The sequence below is a fragment of the Rhineura floridana genome, chromosome 8 (genome assembly GCF_030035675.1).
Source record: "Rhineura floridana isolate rRhiFlo1 chromosome 8, rRhiFlo1.hap2, whole genome shotgun sequence".
NCBI lineage: Eukaryota > Metazoa > Chordata > Lepidosauria > Squamata > Rhineuridae > Rhineura > Rhineura floridana.
The window spans coordinates 90214104-90237000 of record NC_084487.1 but is presented as its reverse complement, the minus strand read 5'-3'; the positions used below and the strand labels follow the sequence as shown (position 1 = coordinate 90237000).

The window sequence follows — 22897 nt, the reverse complement described above, 5'->3', positions numbered from 1 at the left end:
TGTAATTCTTGACCTCAAACAACCACAGAACGTATTTTTGAATTCTGGATTTTTTTTAACACTGGAAAGCAGGCTTTTCATAGTGGGTTATGGATTCAGTTTTAAAAGATGATGCGGGATTAGATTTGTTATTACATTCAGATGTTTTAAAACACATTATTTTTGAAGAGGCACCTAATACAACTGAAATGTTTAAGTATTTGATGATCCATCTTGATAAAATATCTTCCTATGTGTGCAAAAAAGCAGTTTTTTTGCAGGGGGGAACTTGTGGGGGAATCTTGCCTAACATACTAGTTCTTAGTAACCAATTTGACCCTTGGAGTGAAACTTTTTGCACAGATAGATACACATTCATAGAGTACCTTAAATTCTTAATCTGTTCTTGCTTCTGCTCTTTTTTTAGTGACAGTGTTCAATGTTGCCTTGTTCTAGTATTTTCCCCAAACACGTCTTGTTAATTCTAACGAGACAGCACATCAATGCATCTTCACAGTCGGGTTTCTTGCACTTCTTCTTCAGTTTCTTCTTGCAAGGCACTTATTTTCGGCCTGGACCTACGCTTGCTTGAGCTCCTGGCATGTATTAGGAAGAGTTTGATTCGATCTGAATGGCTGATGGCTTGACGGAAAGAATTCTTTTCACTGAGCAGCTTCTGGATTGATTCATATTGCCTGACTTTATTCTCTTCTATCACCTAGTAAAAAGAAGGTGGATACATTAGACTTAAAAGAGCAATAATTTGCTTGTGAATTGTTATTTTTTGGAAAGTAACATCATTACTGAATTACAGTAATAATTGCATTATCTACTGCATTTGTATTGTTGTGAGTTTGGGGGGTTGGAATGGATGATCCCTGTGGGTCCCCTTTCCAGCCTCTGATTTGGAATCCTGCATCTTGGAATGAGGAACTCGCTCTGCTGGTCAGATGAGTCTCCTTTGTTAAGCTAATAGAGTGGCCAGGTAGGATAATGGGTCTATCCGTTGCGCAACAATTGGTGAATGGACCAGGAAGACCCTTTTGTCATTGAAACTCTTCAGGAGAGCCTTCCCCCCCCTTCCTGGCCACTAGCAGAGGTTTGTGCTTTGAGTGGCTGTCTCTGCACCATAACTTTAGGATGTCTTCTGTAACACTGATGAAAAAGCTGGATATTGGACTGCTGATGCCTTGAACCCCTTCCATCCTAAGCTCAGGTTGGAATGTGTGTAAATAAATAAACCATATTTCATAAAGACACCGCAGTCTCCACTGACCTTCTTCCCAAAGAAAACCAAACCCTGGATGAGCGCAGGGACCCCAGAAATCTCACTGCTCTGAGATTGGGGAGGCGCGCAACAGTATTCTACCCATTGTGCAAGGATATGAGTGGCACCTATCATGTTCCCAGGAAATATTGCATTTAGATATTGTCCAGCTTAACTTCAGATATAACCATCTGAGGCATATTCAGGATATTTCTGTGGGCTTAACACAGTATTTCTATTGTTCAGTTCTGTTTAATAACAGTACCATTGTATGATCTTAGTCATTAGTGTAGCTTACCTTGTCCAGGAACTCAGAGAGTAGAATATTTATTTATTATTATTAGATTTATATCCCACCCAGGGCTCCTACTATTACAATACAGAAAGAGTAATTCTCTCCCCTGTAAGCATGTGCAACAAATTGGGGCAGGGGTAAAAATGATATTGGAACATGTATATATTTTTAAAAGTGTGCTCACACAGATGTCTACCTGAATAGTTATTTTATCTATCTAGTTTGTCTGATTAAGAGAGAGAAAATGCTGCTATTAAAAATGAAACAATTAATGAAACAATTTGTACTGTTGTTAACTTATGTGTGCTGTGCTCATGCTATCAGAATTGTGAAGAAAAACCATAAAAAACTTGTGTCCAGGACAGTAAGTACTTTCATATGGAACTTGGTGTTTTCTTCTATCTTCCTTTTATAGAAGGGAAAGTATTTTGAAGATGAGCAGTATCAAACTAGGTACTATTGGCAGTCAAAGTCATGATCTTTTTCCTCTGTGACTCTAGAATCTCTACCCTGACAGGCTCTTTAAAAATCCTCTTATGCTTTAAAGGATGGCGACATTCCTTAGTTTGCCTTATAAGCACTAGAAGTCTGTACCTTTCACCCCATGCCAGACTCTCCAGTTTTTCCTTGTACCTCAAACTTCAGCCTTCCTCAGATTTTTCACCGATATTCTGTTTCTGAGCTTTGGCTTATACCCTAATGTTATTCAAGACACTAAAGTCTGAAATAATATGCCTCATACCTGTGTTCCCGATTCTGATAAAAAATCAGATGATTTTTTAAATTATTTAATGCTTTTATATACCCACCTTCTGACAAGGTGGCCTCAATGTAGTTTACATATTACAATCAAACAGCATATATACAAACCCTAAAATGAACTTTAAAACCACAGCAATAAAACAATTATAATCAACAAAACTAGTAACCAAAAGTACCACAACTCAGATACCAACAACCATCTTTTTTGAAGGACTGTTAACCGTTCATCTTTTGGTATGAATTCATTTAGTATTTACAGGAGCAAAGCCCTTACAATACCTGGTGCATTTCCATAAGAAATTATATCACAGGAAGCAAACGTGCTCCCAAATAATCCTTCTGAAAAATTTGTATCTCTTAATTAAAATAAAACCTAGAGTTCTGGCTGCAAAGCAATTCCCCAACACTCCAATATACTCAGAATAAGGCATGACTACTTATGTTGTAACAAATACATGTGCTTTAGAACAATCAGGCATACAGAATTAAATTAAGCACAAAACATGTAATTTATACCTATTAGAACATCACATTGCTTGGGATACAAAGATTCCACATGCCCAAAGGGTCCTCCATGGAACAGGTAAACTATTTTTTAACTGGAGAGGACGTTGAAAAGCAGCTTGAGAAATTGCAAGGCCTGCTGTTCAAATGAAAGGAGTCTAAAATTCCTTGGTCATGCCTAAAGTAGCTATTTGGATCCACCCCAGATACTATGTCTAATTTTTTTAAGGCACTCACCAAAAATCGCTGGCATTCTAGTAGTGCTTCTAGTCTGTGTTCTGAAAGTATTACTGTACAGTTTGCAAAAGCTTGCTTGAGAGTTTTTTTAATGACTTGGAAGGTCCTGTAAGGTACAGCAAGTTTTAATATAGGAAAGAATGCAATATAAACCTTTGATTTCATGCAATTGACACTTTTACAATATTTGCTGGGCTTTTATAACATTGTAATAGAGCAGCCACAGTTTAGATGAAATGTCACTATTAGGGATGAAACCTGCTTGTTCCTGCCAATTCAATTGTATTCCTTTGAACTGGCAAGCAGTTTTGTTCCATGTTCCTTTGTTTTCTGTTCTCTTCAGCTTTTATCGTTTCAGCAAAGCCAGTTTCATAAGTAAAGCAAAACGAGCAATGTGATCAGTTTCACGTTAGCAAAGCAAAGAGCAGTCTTGTCAGTTGTGGGGAGAGGCTTAGCCTGCTGGATTGGCTGTACCCCTTGGGATGCTTGTGTGAGAGCAGGGAGACGTAGCCTGCTAGATTCACTGCAGATCTCCCTCCCCCAATCAGCTGTTGGGCAGGAGCAGCTTTGCCTGATGGATCAGCTGCACCCATGGGAAGCTCAAGTGACAGCAGGGAGAGGAAGCCTGCTGAATCTGCAGCAGCTCGCACCCCCATCACTTACAATGCATAGTGATGGCCACCATCTTGGACAGCTTTAAAAGGGGACTATACAAATTCATGGTGGATAAGGCTATCAGTGGTTATTAGCCATGATGGCTGTCAGGGCCGGCTCCAGGAATGCCGGGGCCCTTGGGCATCAGCTTGCCCTGGGCCCTGGCATGTGAGTGCATGAGTGCGCACATGTGCGTGCACACACACACGCAGCTCCCCACGCCCCCCCACCTACCTATCTGCTGTCTTTTACCATTGCCCTTAACGAAGATGGTGGCTGCAGTTTCCCGAAGGGGATGATGCCTCCGCCGCCATCTTTGTTGATGGCACGCGTGCATCTCTGCCATCAACTAAGATGGCAGCAGGGGCTTCAGTACCTTAGGGAAACCACAGCTGCCATCTTCGTTAAGGGCAATGGTAAAAGACAGTAGACAGGTAAGTGGGGGGGTCCGTGGGGGGCCTGCGGATCACAGAAGGGGAGTGGAGGGGTGGCTGAGGGCCCCCCTGTAGCTCCAGGGGCCGTCGGGCCAGTGCCCCACCTGGCCGCTCTTTAGAACCGGCCCTGATGGCTGTATTGCTTCTAATATCAGAGGCAGTATGTTTCTGAATTGTTGGGGATACTAGTGGGAGAATACTATTGCCCTTATGCCCAGTTTGCACGTTTACCATAGGCATATGGCTGGCCGCAGTGAGAACAGAATGCTGTTACAGATCCAAAGGGCTCTTCTTATGTTCTTAATGTCTAAGCTATGATTATTTCTGCAAAGGGCTGTAACAGTTCCACTCTATTCTGTACTGGTCAGGCTGCATCAGGAATACAGTTCTGGACACCATAATTTAAGGACATAGAAAAACAGAAGTGTGTCCAGAGAACAACCACCAGTACTGGGGTCCCGGAAAGCTGGGAATTAAGTCCTATAAGGAATGATTAAAAGAGGTAGGCATTTTTTTCGTGTGTGGGGGGATACATGATAGCTGTCCTCAGATAACTGAAGGACTGTCATACAGAAAATAGAGTATACTTTTCTTTGTTGGTCCAGAGAGCAAGACTAGAATCAATAGACGCAACTTGCAGGGAAGCAGTTTCTAACTAAACAGGAAAAGCTTCCTAATGGAAAGAGCTATTCGAAAGTGGAACAGATTGCCTGGAGATGGTGGGTTCCCCTTCACTGGTACTTAAGCAGAGGCTGGATGGCTTTGGGTTGGACTAGGGCACTTCCAAGTCTATGATTCTATAAGCTTTATAAATATATAAATATACCCAAAGGCTTTTGAAAACAAGCACTGCACATGCCATGAAAGCAGTGCTAGAGAAAGGCAGTCCTAGATGCCAAATGGCTTCTCACGTTTTTGTATTATTTTCGTTCATTTTAAAATAGGGACAGGGCACAGATACAAAAATTGTTCAATGCAGGTGTTACAGTTTGAAGAATTAAAAATCATTTGTAGATTAAACATGCAGTAAAAGTCAGAATAACAAATATAAAATAAATATAATTATTATTATGAAAATTATAATCTATATTTTATCGTACTCCAGTATGAAAACAATCAGATGAAAAAAATGGTGTAGTACTTACATAGGATCAAGATGGGCACTTGGTTCATCAAGAAGTAGAATTTTAGCTTTACTGAGAATTGATCTGGCAAGACACATTAATTGTTTATGTCCATGGCTAAGGACATAGCCACCATCCACAAGGACAAAATCAAGCTGGCCTGGAAATTGCTCTATTACAGATTTCAGCCCAACCTGAAGGAGACAGAATAGGGTGCAGTGGAAAAACAGATAAATATTCTGTGTCACACAAATTGGTTTGCTTTGTTATAAAAATTAAACCCTTTGGCCTGCAAAGTACCATGCAGTTATATCCACATGCTGAAGGGTGCAGTGCATTTCATTATCATATATCACAATGTCCTCCCAATTTACATGACAGGCTGCTTTTGGAATTGCACTTTCAAGAGAATTTTGAATTGGTTATACAGAATTACACAAAATGAAAGCTGAAATATCTGCAAGATAATTATTTCATATAAACACAGAGTTGGACGGGATCTTGGTGGTCATATAGCCCAACTCTCTGTTCAATACAGGATCAAACCAGGATGCAGCTACAGCATCCCTGGCCATCTAGCCTCTGTTTAAATATCTCTAATGAAGGAGAGCCCACCACCCCCAAGGGCAGTCTATTCAACTGCCGAACAACCAGGTATTCACAGAGAAGACAGGAGAAGAACAAACAAAATAAGGTGAAGCAAACTGTCCATGAGCCAAATCCTGACTTACAAACCATGATTAAAACTAACTTTGGCTTATATCCAAAAGTGGCCACTGTGAGACTGTCTGAAGCCTGGATGTTTTCTATAGAAACTATGACTGGTAGATTACCTTGAACAAAAGCCACAAATTATAGGCACTGAAACAAAATACAGAGGTGGCATCTCTGGAATGCCCAGAAAACAAAAGAGTGCCTCCCACTCCTTCCTTTGATGGTTTAATGGTTGAAAATTAGAATACACAGTACAATACTTAAGGCATTGCCTTTGTCCAGAGATCCATCAGAAGCAGAGAATTTATGTTGCAATATTAATGATATTTACATAATCAGATAATTTACATCATCATAACATTTCCTTCATGAGAATAGGAAATGTTGAGTAGTTTGAAGCTGCTTTAACTGTAAAGTAAAAGACTGGGACTTCCTTCCAGATATATGTGAATAAAGCTAAATTTTTACATCTAGGAGAAAAGGTAGGCATTGTATAAAATTTTATTCACCAATTAAACACACTTGCACTATATTAAAGGCTCTAAATGTGTGTTATCCAGTTCCCATAACTGGTCATCTAGAATGAATGATCTGCCATTTTTAAAAGTCTTCTATGGTCAGTGGACCTTATCAGAATTACACTATTCCAATTAGACTCAAAGAGGATATCACTGTGTAACTGACAGCATCACAAATTGATAGGTTAGTAAAAAGTAGCTTTTGACATATTATGTGGACACACATTTTATGAGATTCATTTAATAACCAAACTATGAAACTAGCAATTTCTAAGATCTCCTAGCATTAACATTCAGCAGACACCCTTGCTATGCTGTTTTAGATGCCTGCTTATATATATATATATATATATATATATATATATATATATATATATATATATTCAGCCTATCCAGACACATGATTTAGTTATGTATACATTAATTTATTTATTACATTATTTTTGTTGTTGTTGTTAATATCCCACCCTTCCTCCCAACTAGAGCCCAGGGCAGCAAACAAAAACACTAGAAACACTATAAAACATCATAAAAACAGGCATTAAAATATATTAAAACAAAACATCTTTAAAAACATCTTTTTTAAAAAAAACTTTTAAAAAAATCTTAAAAAGCAATTCCAGCACACAGACTCTGATAATGGTCTCTACTTAAAAGGCTTGTTGAAAGAGGAAGGTCTTCCGTAAACACTGAAAAGATAGCAGAGATGGTGCCTGTCTAATATTTAAGGGGAGGAAAGGGGAGGTACCACTACACTAAAGGTACCACTACACTAAAGGTCCACTTCCTATGTTGTATTGAACGGACCTCCTGATAAGATGGTATCTGCAGGAGCCCCTCACCTGCAGAGTGTAGTGATTGACTGGGTATATAAGGGGTAAGATGATCTTTCAGGTACAGTATCCTTGTCCCAAGCTGTACAGGACTTAGTACACCAAAACCAGAACCTTGAACTTAGCCTGGTAGCTCAATGAGCAGCCAGTGCAAATCTTTCAGTGGCAGGCAATAAATTTTAAAATGTGGGTTTTTTAAACAATTGGTAAGATTTTAAATACAGTGATTTCTATATTCTTCAGAAAAAATTCAACTGCTTTTGATGAAAAATATATATTATATTTGAAATGGGCCTGGCATATCTTCAAAAGCACTTCAATAAATGGATTTTTTATCATCTTTTGAGGTTTGTTTCTCTTTATTCATGAGCAGTCACCACATTTTCTGACATCCATTTAAAAATATTTCAAAGCAGCATTATGCTACTGCATCTGAACAGCATGGATCCAGCTAGCTAGATGCGTTGAGGGGAGGAAAGTGTATACGCGAATATTTAATGTTTTTGAAAAGGCAAAAAAAAGTTGTGAAACTGTAAAGACAATATTCAGAATTGGTGATAGGAATAAAAACACCCCCCAAAAATACAAGAGACGGCAAAGCAATATTAGAAAACATGGTGTGAACATGCTATAATTTAAGTCAGTGCACAAAAAATTATTGTGAAGTAACTTTTGGGGGGGGGAAATCAAGGATTAAATCATTTGCTAAAACACAAGTTCTAATTTAATTGCATTTTCCATTTATTCATACCTGAAACTTTTATACTTAAAAACTATCCTTAATTATGCAAGCAAAAGAAAAATGATCAAGTGCATGTTCTGGTTGCATGAGCAATATAACTTCAGAGGTACAAAGTCCTGCAAGATCACAGCTTTCCCCCAAAGCCTTTGAAGATGATGAGGAAACTCCAGTTAACTGGGACTGGGTAATATGATAACATTATTCCTGTGCAATGGTTCCTACTCTATTTCTGGCCTTAATTCAAAGGGCTGTTTTACCTTTAAAGCCCTTTATGGCTTAGGACAGGATACCTGGGGGACTGTTTATCTGCAGATGTATGTGCCTATACACTAAGATTTTCAGCAGAGGGCCTTCTGTGGGTCCCTCTGCCATCTGAGGTCACCAAGGAAGGAAAGTTCCTTCTCAGAAATGAAATGCTCCATGAAATGCTCTCCCTAGAAAGCTTTGCCTGGTGCCTGGTGCCAGGCAAAGATCTTTCTATTTTTCCAGACTTTTTGAATACCTCTTTTAACTTTGTTTTGGTACTTCTGAGATTTGCTGTCTGTTTTAGTATATTAAATATATATTAAGTTTTAGTGCATTAGCTTATTAAGTTTGGGTTTTGTTGTTGTTTTAACTGCTTTAACCTTCCTACTACATAAACTGTTCTGGGAATTTGATTGAAGAGTGGTAGAAAAAGAGTTATAATAAATAAAATCAATACTGCCCAATTAAAGTAAGATGCAATTTTGAGTCATTTTTTCACTCTAATATTTTACACTGCTCATTGAAGCAGTCAGTTGTCGAATCTATTATTGGGAAGAATGTAATCCAATCGCTCTTTGTTTGTATTGTCAATTAACCTCAGGCAGCTTCTAATCTCCAGCTATGGAATACCTGGAGCTCCGGCTACAAGAAAACTAAATTTATATCTTAAATAATTTTAAGATATAACTATAAATATCTGTTTCTTTAAAATAATTGTTTATAACTGGAGAGAATCTTTCCATTTAAGACACTACTAGAACTTGACACAATTATCTAGATTATCCCAGAACAGGTCCTTCATTCATAGCATCATAGAACAGTAGTGTTGGAAGGGGCCTATAAGGCCAGCCCCCTGCTCAATGCAAGAATCCAAGTTAAAGCACACATGGCAGATAGCTGTCCAGCTGCCTCTTGAATGTCTCCAGGGCTGGAGAGCCCACCACCTCCCTAGGTAATTGGTTCCGTTGTCGTACTGCTCTAACAGTTAGAAAGTTTTTCCCAATGTTCAGCTGAAAACTGGCTTTCTGTAACTTGAGTCTATTATTTCATGTCCTACACTCTGGGATGATCAAGAAGAGATCCCAGCCCTCCTCTGTGTGATAACCTTTCATGTACTCAAAGAGTGCTATCATATCTCCCCTCAGTCTTCTCTTCTCAAGGCTAAACATGCCCAGTTCGTTCAGTCTCTCCTCATAGGGTTTTGTTTCCAGTCCCATGATCATCCTTGTCCTCCTCTGAATTTGTTCCAGTTTGTCTGCATCCTTCTTAAAGTGTGATGTCCAGAACTGGGTGCAGTACTCAAGACGTTGGCTAACCAGTGCTGAATAGAGGGGAACTAGTACTTCACGCAATTTGGAAATGCTATTTCTGTTAATGCAGCCTAAAGTAGCATTTGCCTTTTTTGCAGCCACATTGCACTGTTGGCTCACATTCAGACTGTGATCAACACCACCACCAAGATCCTTCTCACATGTAGTATTGCTGAGCCAAATATCCCCCATCTTATAACTGGGCATTTGGTTTCTTTTTCCTAGGTAACCTTACACTTATCCCTGTTACATTTCATTCTGTTGTTTTCAGCTCAGTGCTCCAGCCTAACAAGATCACTTTGAATTTTGTTTCTGTCTTCCATGGTATTAACTATCGCTCCCAATTTTGTATCATCGGCAAATGTGATAAGCATTCCCTGCACCTCCTCATCCAAGTCATTAATAAAAATGTTGAACAGCACTGGGCCCAGGACTGAGCCCTGCGGTACCCTGCTTGTTACCTCCCCCTACTTTGTGAAGAAACCATTGATAAGCACTCTTTGGGTATGATTATGTAGCCAAATGTGGTTTCTGTCGAGTCCACATTTAGCTATCTTGCTAATCAGAATATCATGGGGCACTTTGTCAAAAGCTTTGCTGAAGTCAAGATATACAATCATGTCCACAGCATTACCACACTTTACCAGGGAGGTCACCTGACCAAAAAATGAGATAAGATTAGTCTAGCTTTGTTCTTGACAAATCCATGTTGGCTTCTAGTAATCACTGTATTCTTTTCAAGGTGCTTACAGATTCCAGGGTACATAGAATAGATACGATAAAGGATGTCACCTTATTATACTACACATCTATACCCACTTACTTGGGTGTAAGCCCATTGATTTCTATGGGACTTGCTTCTGAGCAGAAATGTATAGGTTTGTAGTATAAATTACCTAGCCTGATAAAACAAGCTTGTCCTCCACCTTAGGAGAGGAAGCTCTAAATTCGACCATTTTTACTTTCCCTGTGAGTTCTAGATCTTCTCTGTGGAAATATAAATGGGGTCATCATAAAAGAGGACTATCATTCAGCAACTAGGAAAGAGGAATATTCCCTTATAAGGTCCCGTTCTCATTTTGCTAGAAGGCCAAGTTAGCAAAATGAAGAGAGAAAAATCCCCTAACACTTGAAATATATATGCATTATGAACCAAAAAGAGAAAGAAAAATGCAATAGCCTTATTTAGCATTTCCATAATAAACTTGTTATCAAGACAAATAGTTACATAAATATTCCTGGACACCAAATTTTGCTCAGAGGTTTCTTTAAAATGGCATTTTGCGGGGAGTTGTACACCTTCCACTAAACAATGTTTGGTGTCTAGAATGTGGTAAAAATAGCCAGGCAGCCAGACACAATTTTGATTTCCGATAACTTGCATATGTAATCCAATAAAACATTTTGAAAACCAAAGCTTTCAGATAAAACTAGGAACTCTTGAAACTTCAACTAAGCTCTAAATCCAACCTCTCAATGAGTTTATTAAAAAATTCCACTCTTAATTCAACTTTTACATCAAAGACCCCCCTGATAAGCTCTTTCATCCTACTCTCTCATTATCAAATACAGTCTCCTACAGTGTAACCATCTGTCCTCTACTGGGGTGGGGGGGTGCCTGTCTATGTGCATGTTTAAGCCAGCCAGTCCAAATTACATTATAACATTTCACCTATATGGCAGGTCCAAAACTACCCGGCTTGTCTATGAGCTGTCTGGATGACCATAAGGATTTTTTAAAAATTCACATCCCTTAGCATTGGCAAGCTTTCACCCCTGCTCCCTTTAAACTCTCGCTTCTTCCCACAAGTCTTTGTCTCTGCAAGAAACATGCCCATGTTGATCCCTACTCCACAACTCTGCCTTAGTTTTGAATTCCTGTTATGCTTTGCTTTCACCTACTGTATTCCTGGACTTATCTTTCTTACGATACTAGTGATGTTGTTGAGTTTTGAAACTGGCATGAGTCCAACCACTTCTATACTCTGGCATTTAATCCTGTCTTGCACTTTAGATTCAATGTTCCACCTTACCGCTTGATTTTTGGCCTGCCCCAACCTCACTTCTGGCTGATCCCTATTTAATATTGCTCAAAGTCTTGTGAGCAGATTCAAGGTGGGCACATCCTAGTGCAAGCTGCCAACCTCAACTGTGCTCAAAATGCTCTACCCCTTTGACTGCTCCAAAGCCAAAAAGATACCTTGGGCAGGGGAAGAAACAGTGGTATCATGGCTCAGGACTTGGTTCCTAGTTACTCAGAGGCAGAGCTTGGAAAAGTTACTTTTTTGAACTACAACTCCCATCAGCCCCAGCCAGCATGGCCACTGGATTGGGCTGATGGACGTTGTAGTTCAAAAAAGTAACTTTTCCAAGCTCTGCTCAGAGGATAGAAAAGACTCGGCTTACTTGGAGTTGTCTCCATGGGAAGCTGACCAGGGTCTTGATTTCCTGTACCAGGCCACTTTCTTGCCAAGTCACACTAGCGCACCTATAGGATCCCAGCCAGGAATATGATAAACAGCAGTGGGAGCTTGCCGAGTGTCTTTTCCTGACTGGGACAGAGAATACGTCCTAGAATATCCGGTGGTTAATTAACATTTGAAGTGTTATTTCCCACTGACTAGAAGATGGGGAAGTGGCAAATGACATGAGGCCATGGAGAAGGGCTTGAACAGAACTGAGGCAGGTGCTACAGGAGCTGTTTCAAGTGCTTGACTGGAGCATTTGAAAATGCTAGACCCATTCTGAGGTGAATGGGACTATAATTGACCAGTCCTTTATCTAAGTCTTAGTCCTGCCTATATTACACCCTACTGATGGACAAGTACCCAGCCGAATGAAGTGAAGTCTGTAACGACTAGGCATTTTGGGCAGTGGCACCCTCGTTATGGAATGGCCTTTTTGGAAAGGTTTGTTTGGCTCCATGTATGATGTTTTCAGGTGAATACAGTTTTTATTTACCCAGGACTTTTAAACAATTGATGTTTCACAATTGATGTTATTTTAAATTGAGTTTTACATTATATTTTAATTGTGTTTCAGTTTTAAAAAACCAATTTCTTATAGTTTTTGTTTTATTCTTTATTTTAATTGTGGTTTTTTGTTGCTTAGTGACCTTCTGTTATGGGGTGGCTATAAACAAAGCAAGCAAGTAATAAATAAATTTCTGCTTCCTGATTAGATCAGCAAGTGAACATAGCATTACAAAGGGTTAAGCAGTTAAAAACATGAATAGGACAGACATACTAAATGGAAATGAGTAACTAAATTTTGCAGTTGTCTACACCATGGTTTTCTTAACAGGAGTGCAATTTCTCAAGGAATAGGAAAGTGCGTTCTACAACACCTTATCAGATGTGAGTAATAAAGTTACTGGGCCAAGCTGTATTCCAGTGTGTGACACCTTCTCATGCCTTGATTACCTGGGAATTCTACAGCTCTTATTGAAAACATAACTAACAAAGATGGGCATTTCTACCTCCTCACAAACTTTCCATAGTTCTTCATCAGTCCATTGTCCATAAGGGTCCAGGTTTTTTCTAAAGGTTCCAGAAAATATGAACACTTTCTGTGGAAGCAGAACAAAACAAAACATAAATATTGTTGACAACATAACTCAAACAAGAAATACCAAATGTAACACAACATTTTAATTTCCTTCTAATTAACAAATCTGGTATTTGGTATTGTTGCATGCACTCCACTTTCTCAAGAACTTAGTTGTTCCAAGGAACAACTTGGGTTTGGTTTCCTTCGGGTGAGGAAACACTGAAGATTTAAAGTATTTTTAGCATATTTGCTCCGTTTACAAGCATACAGAATGGTTCCTGCATCTCCAAGGTGCCTAAGTTCAGTCAACTCACAACTCTTTTTCTGTCTCGTCCAAACTGCTCTTTAAAACACACACACACACACACACCACACCACACGCACACCACACGCACACACCACACACACACCACACGCAGACACCACACGCACGCGCACACACACACACACACACACACACACTGGGCAGGAAAGGGAGTCACCTTCTACAGAGAGAGCTCCGATATATTTCATTCACACAGAAAGATTTCCAGTGGTCTTCAACTATCTTCTAATATTTGTCATGCTGTCCCACCTTCGGCACTGGAAAGGCAGCTAATAAAATATTTTAACAAAAATAAAAAATACCCATTTAAAAATGAAAATGGACCGCCTTCAAGTCGATTCCAACTTACGGCGACCCTACGAATAGGGTTTTCATGGTAAGTGGTATTCAGAGGCGGTTTACCATTGCCTTCCTCTGTGGTTGAGAGGCAGTGACTGGCCCAAGGTCACCCAGTGAGCTTCATGGCTGTGTGGGGATTCAAACCCTGGTCTCCCAGGTCGTAGTCCAACACTCTAACCACTACGCCACACTGGCTCTCAACAACCACTCCCTGGCAAAAACATCAACTGGCCATTCTGGGATATTAACAAAAGAAACAATCATCAAGAAGCTTAATAGAATAAAAGGTAGAAATACTCTGCCTCCCCATCCACAATCTAGCATACACTAGTTGACAGGTCCAGCGCAGCGAGTTCTGCAATCTCTGTAGTACAGATTGTGCAATAAACAGGGAATTCTTATATACATCTACTCAGAAGTAAATTCCATTGAGTTCAATGGGACTTAATCCCAAATTAGTTGCTCAGCACTGTTGCATAACACTACCATGTAAGTACAACAGGATTTCTGCTGAAGAGCTGAGACCATGCCTGATAAAACAGGCATAGAAACTCTACTTATACTACTAGACATAATTGCACCATGCATCAGTGCCAGCAAATTGTAGCCTTGGCTCTATTTACTTTTCTTCACCTTCATGACCCCATCCAAACAGCAATTGCCACCACACCGAAGAAGACTCGTGACACCAACGTGGAATAATGTTATATTTATTTAAATATAGCAAGTATTAAACCTTAGCCAATTTCAGCCAATTAACCAGATTAACTGCTTCGGGCAGGTGAGGATCAACCTAACTGAGAGGGAGTATTCCCTCCAGTCCTCTGGGCATGTTAGTCACCGCGGACTGTAACTCCCAGTCAAGGACGTGGGAAACTTGTCCCTCCTTGCTAGTAGAGCCAGGTATGTGGTTCCAACCTCCGCAGCCTGGCCCCATCGTACAGGCATTCACCATGATGTGCAAGCCGGTCCCACAAGGACACTCCCCAGATCCCCACCAGACATGCATCACTGATGATTTCCTAGGGAATGCCCTTTACCAGAATGCCTCAGTCTCCTATTTTTTCTCCCTGCTTCATCACCTGCCCAAATGCCATGCCAGCCAAAGCAAGACAACCACAACCCTCCAGAAGGCCAATCGAATTAACCCAAGCAATATGGAGTAGGCAAAGCCAAAGGGATTCTGAAATCAGGACCCCCCCCAAAAAAATTCCTACTTAGCCCGAACTGGTGACTAGCAAAGCCCATAATGACAAGGGAAGGAGGGCGGGTGTTGCGAGGCAAAGGGAGGCAAGTTCTAAGGGAGGAGCGGGCTTTTAAATCTGCTAATCCCTTCTATCTTATTGGTCAGTAGACCCCACCTGACCCCGCTCAAAACCTTTGGGAACATTCCCGAGCCTTCCACAAGTGGGGGTGGAGGCAAACATGCCTCTGTGCAAGGCGAGAACGCGATTGCTGCACACAACTGCCCAAAATGACCTTATTACATTAGACGGGTGGGAAACTTGTGGCCCTCCAAATGTTGTTGGAATTCAACTCCCATCAGTCCCAGGTAACAAGGCTGGTCAAGGATAACAGGCACTGAAGTCAGCATCTGATGGACTACTCCTTCCCCACCCCAGACACAAGAAAAACAAGACACATTTTCAACCCCGCATGATAGCAAGCACATGATGAAAGTGGCCACAATAATTCATTCAGGCAGAAGTCTTGCACAACTGAAGTTATGGGATGCATTCTTCCTTTTCCTTCCTTTTGTGTCCTTTCATGGTATGGGTATAGAGAAGATGGATTTCGATTTCTTAATTTTATGCTTGGTATTCCCATCTCCTGCTCCCAGCTTCTGCTGAAGCCAGTAAGATTGTTCACAGTGGTTGTAAAGGAAGCTGAAACTGTTTTCTTCTTCCCCCACCACTCCCATGATGAGAAATGGACACCTCTTAGTCACACACAGGAAACTGTGTCTGGTGGGGCAGGGGATCACACAGTCCAAATTCAATATTTGCTTAATCTCTTTGAGCATTAGAAGAGTGTGAGAGACTTTGTATCACTCTGACAGATTTATTCTGCTTCAAACAGTAACTCATTCACAACTATTCTGAAAAAAGCTAAAAAAAATGTGACACTTGTTGGCATTACCAAAGCACTTGGCAGATTTTTTTCTCAGAGAAAGTGAGTTTCTCTATGACTTTTCCTCCATTGTGCCTGTTGAATAAACACTGCCTATCAGAAAGCCTGAATGTTGATTATTTTGCCTCTTCCTTGTCTCTCTTCCTTTAGTAAAATAGAACAAAAATCAAGTAGCGATGCCATTTTCAGTTCATATAGGGATTGACCTGGCCACAATAACAATCTAGAACAGAGGTAGAACAGAGGTCACCATCATGGTGTCTGCAAGCACACATATCTCCACAGTGGCTTTTCTTGGCAGCACAGGATCCCCTTTCCCCTCTGAAATTAGGCTTGAAATACGTATCCTGTGTTAGTCATTAGATTAGGTTGTGGTGTGTGCTTGGTTGTGTGTATGGGTGTGTGTGGCAATCACAACACTTTCTCCAATTTGTAAATGTGCCCACAGGCCCCCAAAGGTTGGTGATCCCTGATCTAGGAGGTAACTGTGACAGTGAGCCACAACATTTTCTTCAATTTTAAGTGCTTCACAGTGAGCTTGCTTATACCTAGCATTTCCATATTATTTTTTCATCAGTTTGGATATGTGAGTAAAAATGGAAGAAGCTGGATAAAATGAATCACTGCACATCTGACTCCTTCAGATAATTCATGGGGGGGATGATTATGACAACAATCCCTGTACCTGCTAATATCAATATTTGGGACCTGGATATCAGAAGGATCAGGTCCTTCCATACAGTTCCCTTCACCAACTGTGCTAACCATCAGAGGCAGTTTTGATCATCCCACTACCCTCAGATGCTTGGTTGGGATGCAAGAAAGGGCCTTCTCTCCTGTGATACCCAGATTGTGGAAGTCCCTTCCTGGAGATGTTCAGTTGATCCTCTCCCTCTCAAGCTTTAGGGAAGCTGTCAGGATGTTTTTATTTCACCTAGCTTTTAGTTTGATTTGAAGTTTTTGTCTCTACTGTAGATTAATTTGCGGCTGTTTTATTCTTTTCTTGGTTTTATTGACTATTACTTTGTTTTGTTATATTTAAACTATGTTTATTGTAAGCTGGTTTGGGGGCCCTTTTCAGGCCACAATAGCGGCATATAAATAAACATATGTTGTTGTTATGTGCCTTCAAGTCAATTACGACTTATGGCAACCCTTTGAATCAGTGACCTCCAATAGCATTTGTTATAAACCACCCTGTTCAGATCTTGTAAGTTCAGGCCTGTGGCTTCCTTTATGGAATCAATCTATCTCTTATTTGGTCTTCCTCTTTTTCTACTCCCTTCTGTTTTCCCCAGCATTATTGTCTTTTCTAGTGAATCTTATCTTCTAATTATGTGTCCAAAGTATGATCAGACCCTACCTTAGCAAGTGCGGGGCCCGCAGCAAAAGCATAGTTGGGGTCCTCCCACATTTGCTCCGGGTCACCGTCTTGGTCTTGGTCGAGTCGCCGTAGGTGCGCAGGCACCAGTCCCAGAACTACCGGCCCAGCTCGCTTTCCCTGGGGTGGCTACTGCTCGCTGACTGCAGCAGGAGCAGCGGTGGAGGTGGTGGCTTTGGCATGGCAGGTGGGCGGGCAGGCAAGCGAGCCCCTGTCCCGGGTGGAGAGAAAGAGAGCAAGCGCTGTGCCCTGCCTGGCATGGCAAAGGCGAGCAGGCAGGGAGGGAGGAGCCGGCTGGTGAGTAGATCGCCAAGCGTGGGGGGGCCAAAGCACGGGGCCCAGGGCAACTGCCCCGCTTCCCGGTGCCTAGGGGTGGCTCTGAGTATGATAACCTCAGTTTCATCATTTTAGCTTCTAATGATAGTTCTAGTCTAATTTGTTCTAAGACCCAATTGTTTGTCTTTTTCAAAGTCCATGGTATGCGCAAAGCTCTCCTCCAACATCACATTTCAAATGAGTTGATTTTTCTCTTATCCGCTTTTTTCACTGTCCAACTTTCACATCCATACATAGAGATAGGGAATACCATGGTCTGAATAATCCTGAATTTAGTGTTCAGTGATACATCTTTGCATTTGAGGACCTTTTCTAGTTCTCTCATAGCTGCCCTCCCCAGTCCTAGCCTTCTTCTGATTTCTTGACTAATGTCTCCATTTTGGTTAAGGACTGTGACAAGGTATTGATAATCCTTACAAGTTCAATGTCCTTGTTAACAACTTTAAATACATTTACATAAATCTTTTGTTGTCATTACTTTAGTCTTCTTGACGTTCAGCTGTAGTCCTGCTTTTGCACTTTCCTCTTTAACTTTCATCAGCATTCGTTTCAAATCATTACTGGCTTCTGCTAGTAGCATGGTATCGTCTGTGTATCTTAAATTATTGTTATTTCTCCCTCCAATTTTCAAACTTCCTTCATCTTGGTCCAGTCCTGCTTTCCATACATGTTCTGCATATAGATTAAACAAATAGGATGATAAAATACACCCGTCTCACATCCTTTCCGATGGGGAACCAATCAGTTTCTCCATATACTGTCCTTACAGTAGCCTCTTGTCCAGAGTATAGGTTGCACATCAGGACAATCAGATGCTGTGGTACCCCCATTTCTTTTAAATCATTCCATAGTTTTTCATGATCTACACAGTCAAAGGCTTTGCTGTAATCGATAAAGCACAGGGTGATTTTCTTCAGGAATTCCTTGGTCCATTCCATTATTCAACATATGTTTGTGATATGATCTCTGGTACCTCTCCCTTTTCTAAATCCAGCTTGGACATCTGGCATTTCTCGTTTCATATATGGTAAGAACCTTTGTTTTAGAATCTTGAGCATTACTTCACTTATATGGGATATTAAGGCAATAGTTCAATAATTACTGCATTCCCTGGGATCCCCTTTCTTTGAAACTGGGACATATATTGAATGCTGCCATTCTGTGGACCATTGTTTAGTTTTCCATATTTGTTGACAAAGTTTTGTCAAATTTGGACAGATCCAGTCCCAGTAACTTGTAGCAACTCTATTGGTATGCCATCTGTTCCTGGTGATTTGATTCTTCCAAGTATTTTAAGAGCAGCTTTCACCTCACATTCTAAAATTTCTGGTTCTTCATCATACGGTTCTGCTATGAATGCATCTGTCATCCTTGCTTCTCTTTTATAGAGTTCTTCAGTGTATTGCTTCCATCTTCCTTTTATTTCATCTTGGTCAGTCAGTGTGCTTCCCTGTTGATTATTCAATATACTTACTCTTGGTTTAAATTTCCTTTAATTTCTCTAATCTTTTGGAATAGGGCTCTTGTTCTACCTATTTTGTTGTCCTCTTCTATTTCTATACAATTACCATTGTAATAGTTCTCTTTGTCCCTAAGTACTAGTCGCTGTATTATTGCATTTAGGGCTTTGACCGTGTTTCTATCTCCTTTTGCTTTTGCTTTCCTTCTTTCTTTAACCATCTAAAGTGCTTTGTTAGTCAACCATTGAGATCGTTCTCTTTGTAACACATATAAACATATACATAAATATAAATAAAAATAATAAAATGATGAATCTAACTAAGGACAGATTCACAGCTGTAAGTGCCATATTTAAACCTGCCATTTTGTTATATGTGATGCTCCTTATCAAGCACGCCAAGTACACATGTGGAACACTTGTTTGCAATAATGCACTTATGGCCCAATCTTAAGTATGTTTACTGAGCTCAGTGGGCCATACTCTCAAGTAGGCATGCATGAGACTGCATCCTTAGAGTAATACTCTGCTCCGGAACAGCTGTCAACTCAGGCTACAATGCTATGACCAGTTACCTGGAGGTATGCTCCAATTAACTCCATCAGACCTACTTCTGAGTAGACATGTATAGAATTGTGCTGCATGTGGCCTAAATTAAATCCCTAAACTATAGCATGTAATGTATGCTGTTTATTCAGTAATAACTGTATCAGATTTTCTCTTCTTTTTGAACATGTATGTTAGATCCATTTGGTTATATATCCCTTGCGTGAGAAAAATGAGGCAGGGCATGTACACTAAGGCTTTTCTTTTCTTATGCTTGTTGGTGATTTCTTAAAAGTAGTGGTGCTAGCAATGTTCTCTGACTTCAGATTAGCTTCTCAAGATTACTGGGTGTGGTGGTGTTAATACAATAGAGGAAATTATGTCTTGCATACCTCTATTTACACTTGGTTTGCTGCATATTAAAATAATGAATCTAAATATTTTACAGTGGTGCCAAAGAAGAGGAAACTGACCAAACTAGTTTTCAGGAAAGAAAGGGACACCTTCATAACACTTGTAATGTCTTTAAATCAAATGTTGCCCATAGATATGACATACTATGTTTTCATGTTCTGAATCAGCTGACTTACCTAGGAGTGCTGCTCCTTTAGTAAACGTTGGCCTTTTAAAAATGCTTCCTTGCTATTCTGAATTCAGAAGTTCCTCCCTTTAGTTTTTTAATCTCGCCAAACATTTAACTGATATCACACATACAAATCAGAATCCGTTAATTAAAGATACAAGGAAGAATAAAATGAGGAAATTTAAAACTTTGGGGGGGGGGAAGCTTGTGAAATGCTGAAATCCCCTTCTTTTTACATGCACTGCATAGGGAAACTGTAAATATGGAACAGGATATAACTCCTGACTAGTTAATATACATGTGATCAGCTCTATCCCATTTAGACACCATGAGTTCTCCCCCATCATAGCATCCAAGAAGAAATTCTTGTTTACATTCTTGTGGAAATAGGGTATGGGAGTTTGAGTTCTAGTACTGGTTGCTTGTCTAGTATTGTCCTACTATTGTATCTAATGAATAAGCATTCAAAAGGGAATCAAAGGTCATCTAATCCATGCTGAGGCAGGCAGAAAAACAAGTAACGGCTCTCTGCATGTAATCTAGTAGCATGTTAGGGAAATCCTCTCTTTCAAATGTATTTTATTTACTGCTTTTTATGCAGTCAAAGCTTTTTAAAATTTTCTGGATGAATCTGGCAATCAAAGGTCTAAATGAATTCTCTCATCCATTTATACCTTTTCAGCATTATTGTAACAGACCCTTGAATGCAACATCTCAGAATAATCAGTGGACACCATCATTTAGCTGTCAAATATTGACAACAGTGAACTGGAACACTACATAGCTAGAAATCACAGCTCCCACCAGGTCTTTTGGGATCCGATCTTGACATAGATGAAACATCCTATGGGCATACTGACTCCTATATGGACATCAGTGAAAGTGTATATTGCAGGATTGAGTCCTTCTAAGAAACAATCTATACACTGGTCCCTTGTCTAACATTTAGAATTGTTATTTATCTCCCTAGGAGTTCTGCTCATGGGTATAGGTCAACAGATGGGTCAGCTCATTGCAATGCTGACTTTTTGTTACTGCTGTCTTGTTTCCTGCTGGATTTCCTACTTTGCAGTGGTTATTGCCACAGGATCTATGAGTAATTCAAAATAATGACTGACTATACTGCATTGAAATCTTACTTATGACCTCTGGAAGTTAATACATTAATGCAGCCTCAGCCTATACATGTTTACTGAGAAGAAGGTCTCACTGTGTTCATTAGGACTTATTCCCTTTAAGTATGCAGATTTGCCACCTATTAAATGAAAAGAAGCAGCCTGATGGGTCAGAAACTAAAACAGGTAAATAAAAATCTAACTTGGGTAACCTTTTAAAAAGCAATTGAAGCAAGGGGTCTTACTAAGGATGACTCCGAGGTCATCTAGTCCAACCCCCTGTTGATGCTGGAAAACCACAATTAGAGTACCCCAAGCCACATTGTTTAGGACTTAGCACTGCATCCAAATGGAGCAGTGCATCACCATTTGCTCTTATCAAAATTTCCATTTCCTCCATTTCTCTAATAGGAGGAAAACAAACAGGAAGAAGCAGGAAAAGGGATACCTACTTAGTGTTGCCATGAGGTTCTTTTTTCTTCCCAACAAATAATTTGTGTGTTTTACAGATACATGGCAGGCAGAAACACAAGAGGGCCACTAAATAGCAATCGCATTGTGTTTTTTACATATTGAAAATGAACTGCAGTGTCTAAATACACTAGTTACAAGTAATATGTGGAGTAGACGGTGGTTCCAGCAAAGTCAGAATAATTCTGAGGTTCTGTGGTACTTTGCAGGTGGCACAGTGTAATTTGCCTGAGTTTGTGACATTGTACCATTTTATCTACTTATCTTGCAGAAATTAATAAATTAAAAAAGAATAATTCTGTGGCATATAATATTGTCAGTTCTCAATTCATTTTAGACTCACTGAACTCTAATGCCTTACAGCGAAAGCCTGCTGAGGAGAAGACTCTCTTATGTGTAAGCAATTTCCTAGGAGAGCTTGGTGACGTCTCTTGAAAAACTTTCTCAATGGGTGGCCAGTGCAATTCCCAGCAGTGTTTGGGGCAGATTACCTGATGAAAGCAACCACCATCCTGATCAAATATAGGAAATATCTTTGAAGAAAAGAAACCACTGAGAGTAAGCAGGAAAAAATTGAAAAAGTGAATTGAGGGATAGGGTGCTACATTTGAACATAAGCTCCAGAGTTTTAAAAAATAAACTTGCTCCTTTTCCAGATAATGGGAAAGAACAAACAAAATTTTAAATCTGACGTTTAAGTTGAAAGCTAGGACACAAAATAATCTCTTTGTTCTGCTGGTTACTATTAAAACTGCAGTGAAGGAGGTAGTGGACACAGCAGTTCAATAACTAACTGTGAGATCTTCAGGAATTAATTTAAAATTCTTGGCAAGTGTTTAATGTGCCTCTGTCAGGCTAGTTGCCATTAGTCAGAAATGAACAGACATGTTAACCTAAGAACAAAGCAAACACTTCAGTATTATCTGAAAATGGATTCAAACAATTGTACCCAAAATGATTGTTCCATACATCAGTTGGTCATGGAACTGACCAGGGGAGAAGCAGCTCTGGACATAATGGGGGGGGCATAAGTGGGGCCCAGGA

General features: G+C 40.0%; 1 protein-coding gene across 1 annotated transcript in view; it reads right to left on the bottom strand.

Moving 5' to 3' along the window:
- Positions 1 to 490: 490 nt before the first annotated feature.
- CFTR (CF transmembrane conductance regulator) overlaps positions 491 to 22897 on the bottom strand; it is a 145848-nt gene continuing 123441 nt past the window's right edge. The window contains exons 24-27 of the mRNA XM_061640065.1: positions 13098 to 13187; positions 5278 to 5450; positions 3045 to 3150; positions 491 to 697 (exon numbers count right to left, since the gene is read on the bottom strand). Coding sequence (XP_061496049.1) covers positions 491 to 697; positions 3045 to 3150; positions 5278 to 5450; positions 13098 to 13187 — 576 coding nt within the window. The remainder of the gene's footprint in view (positions 698 to 3044; positions 3151 to 5277; positions 5451 to 13097; positions 13188 to 22897) is intronic.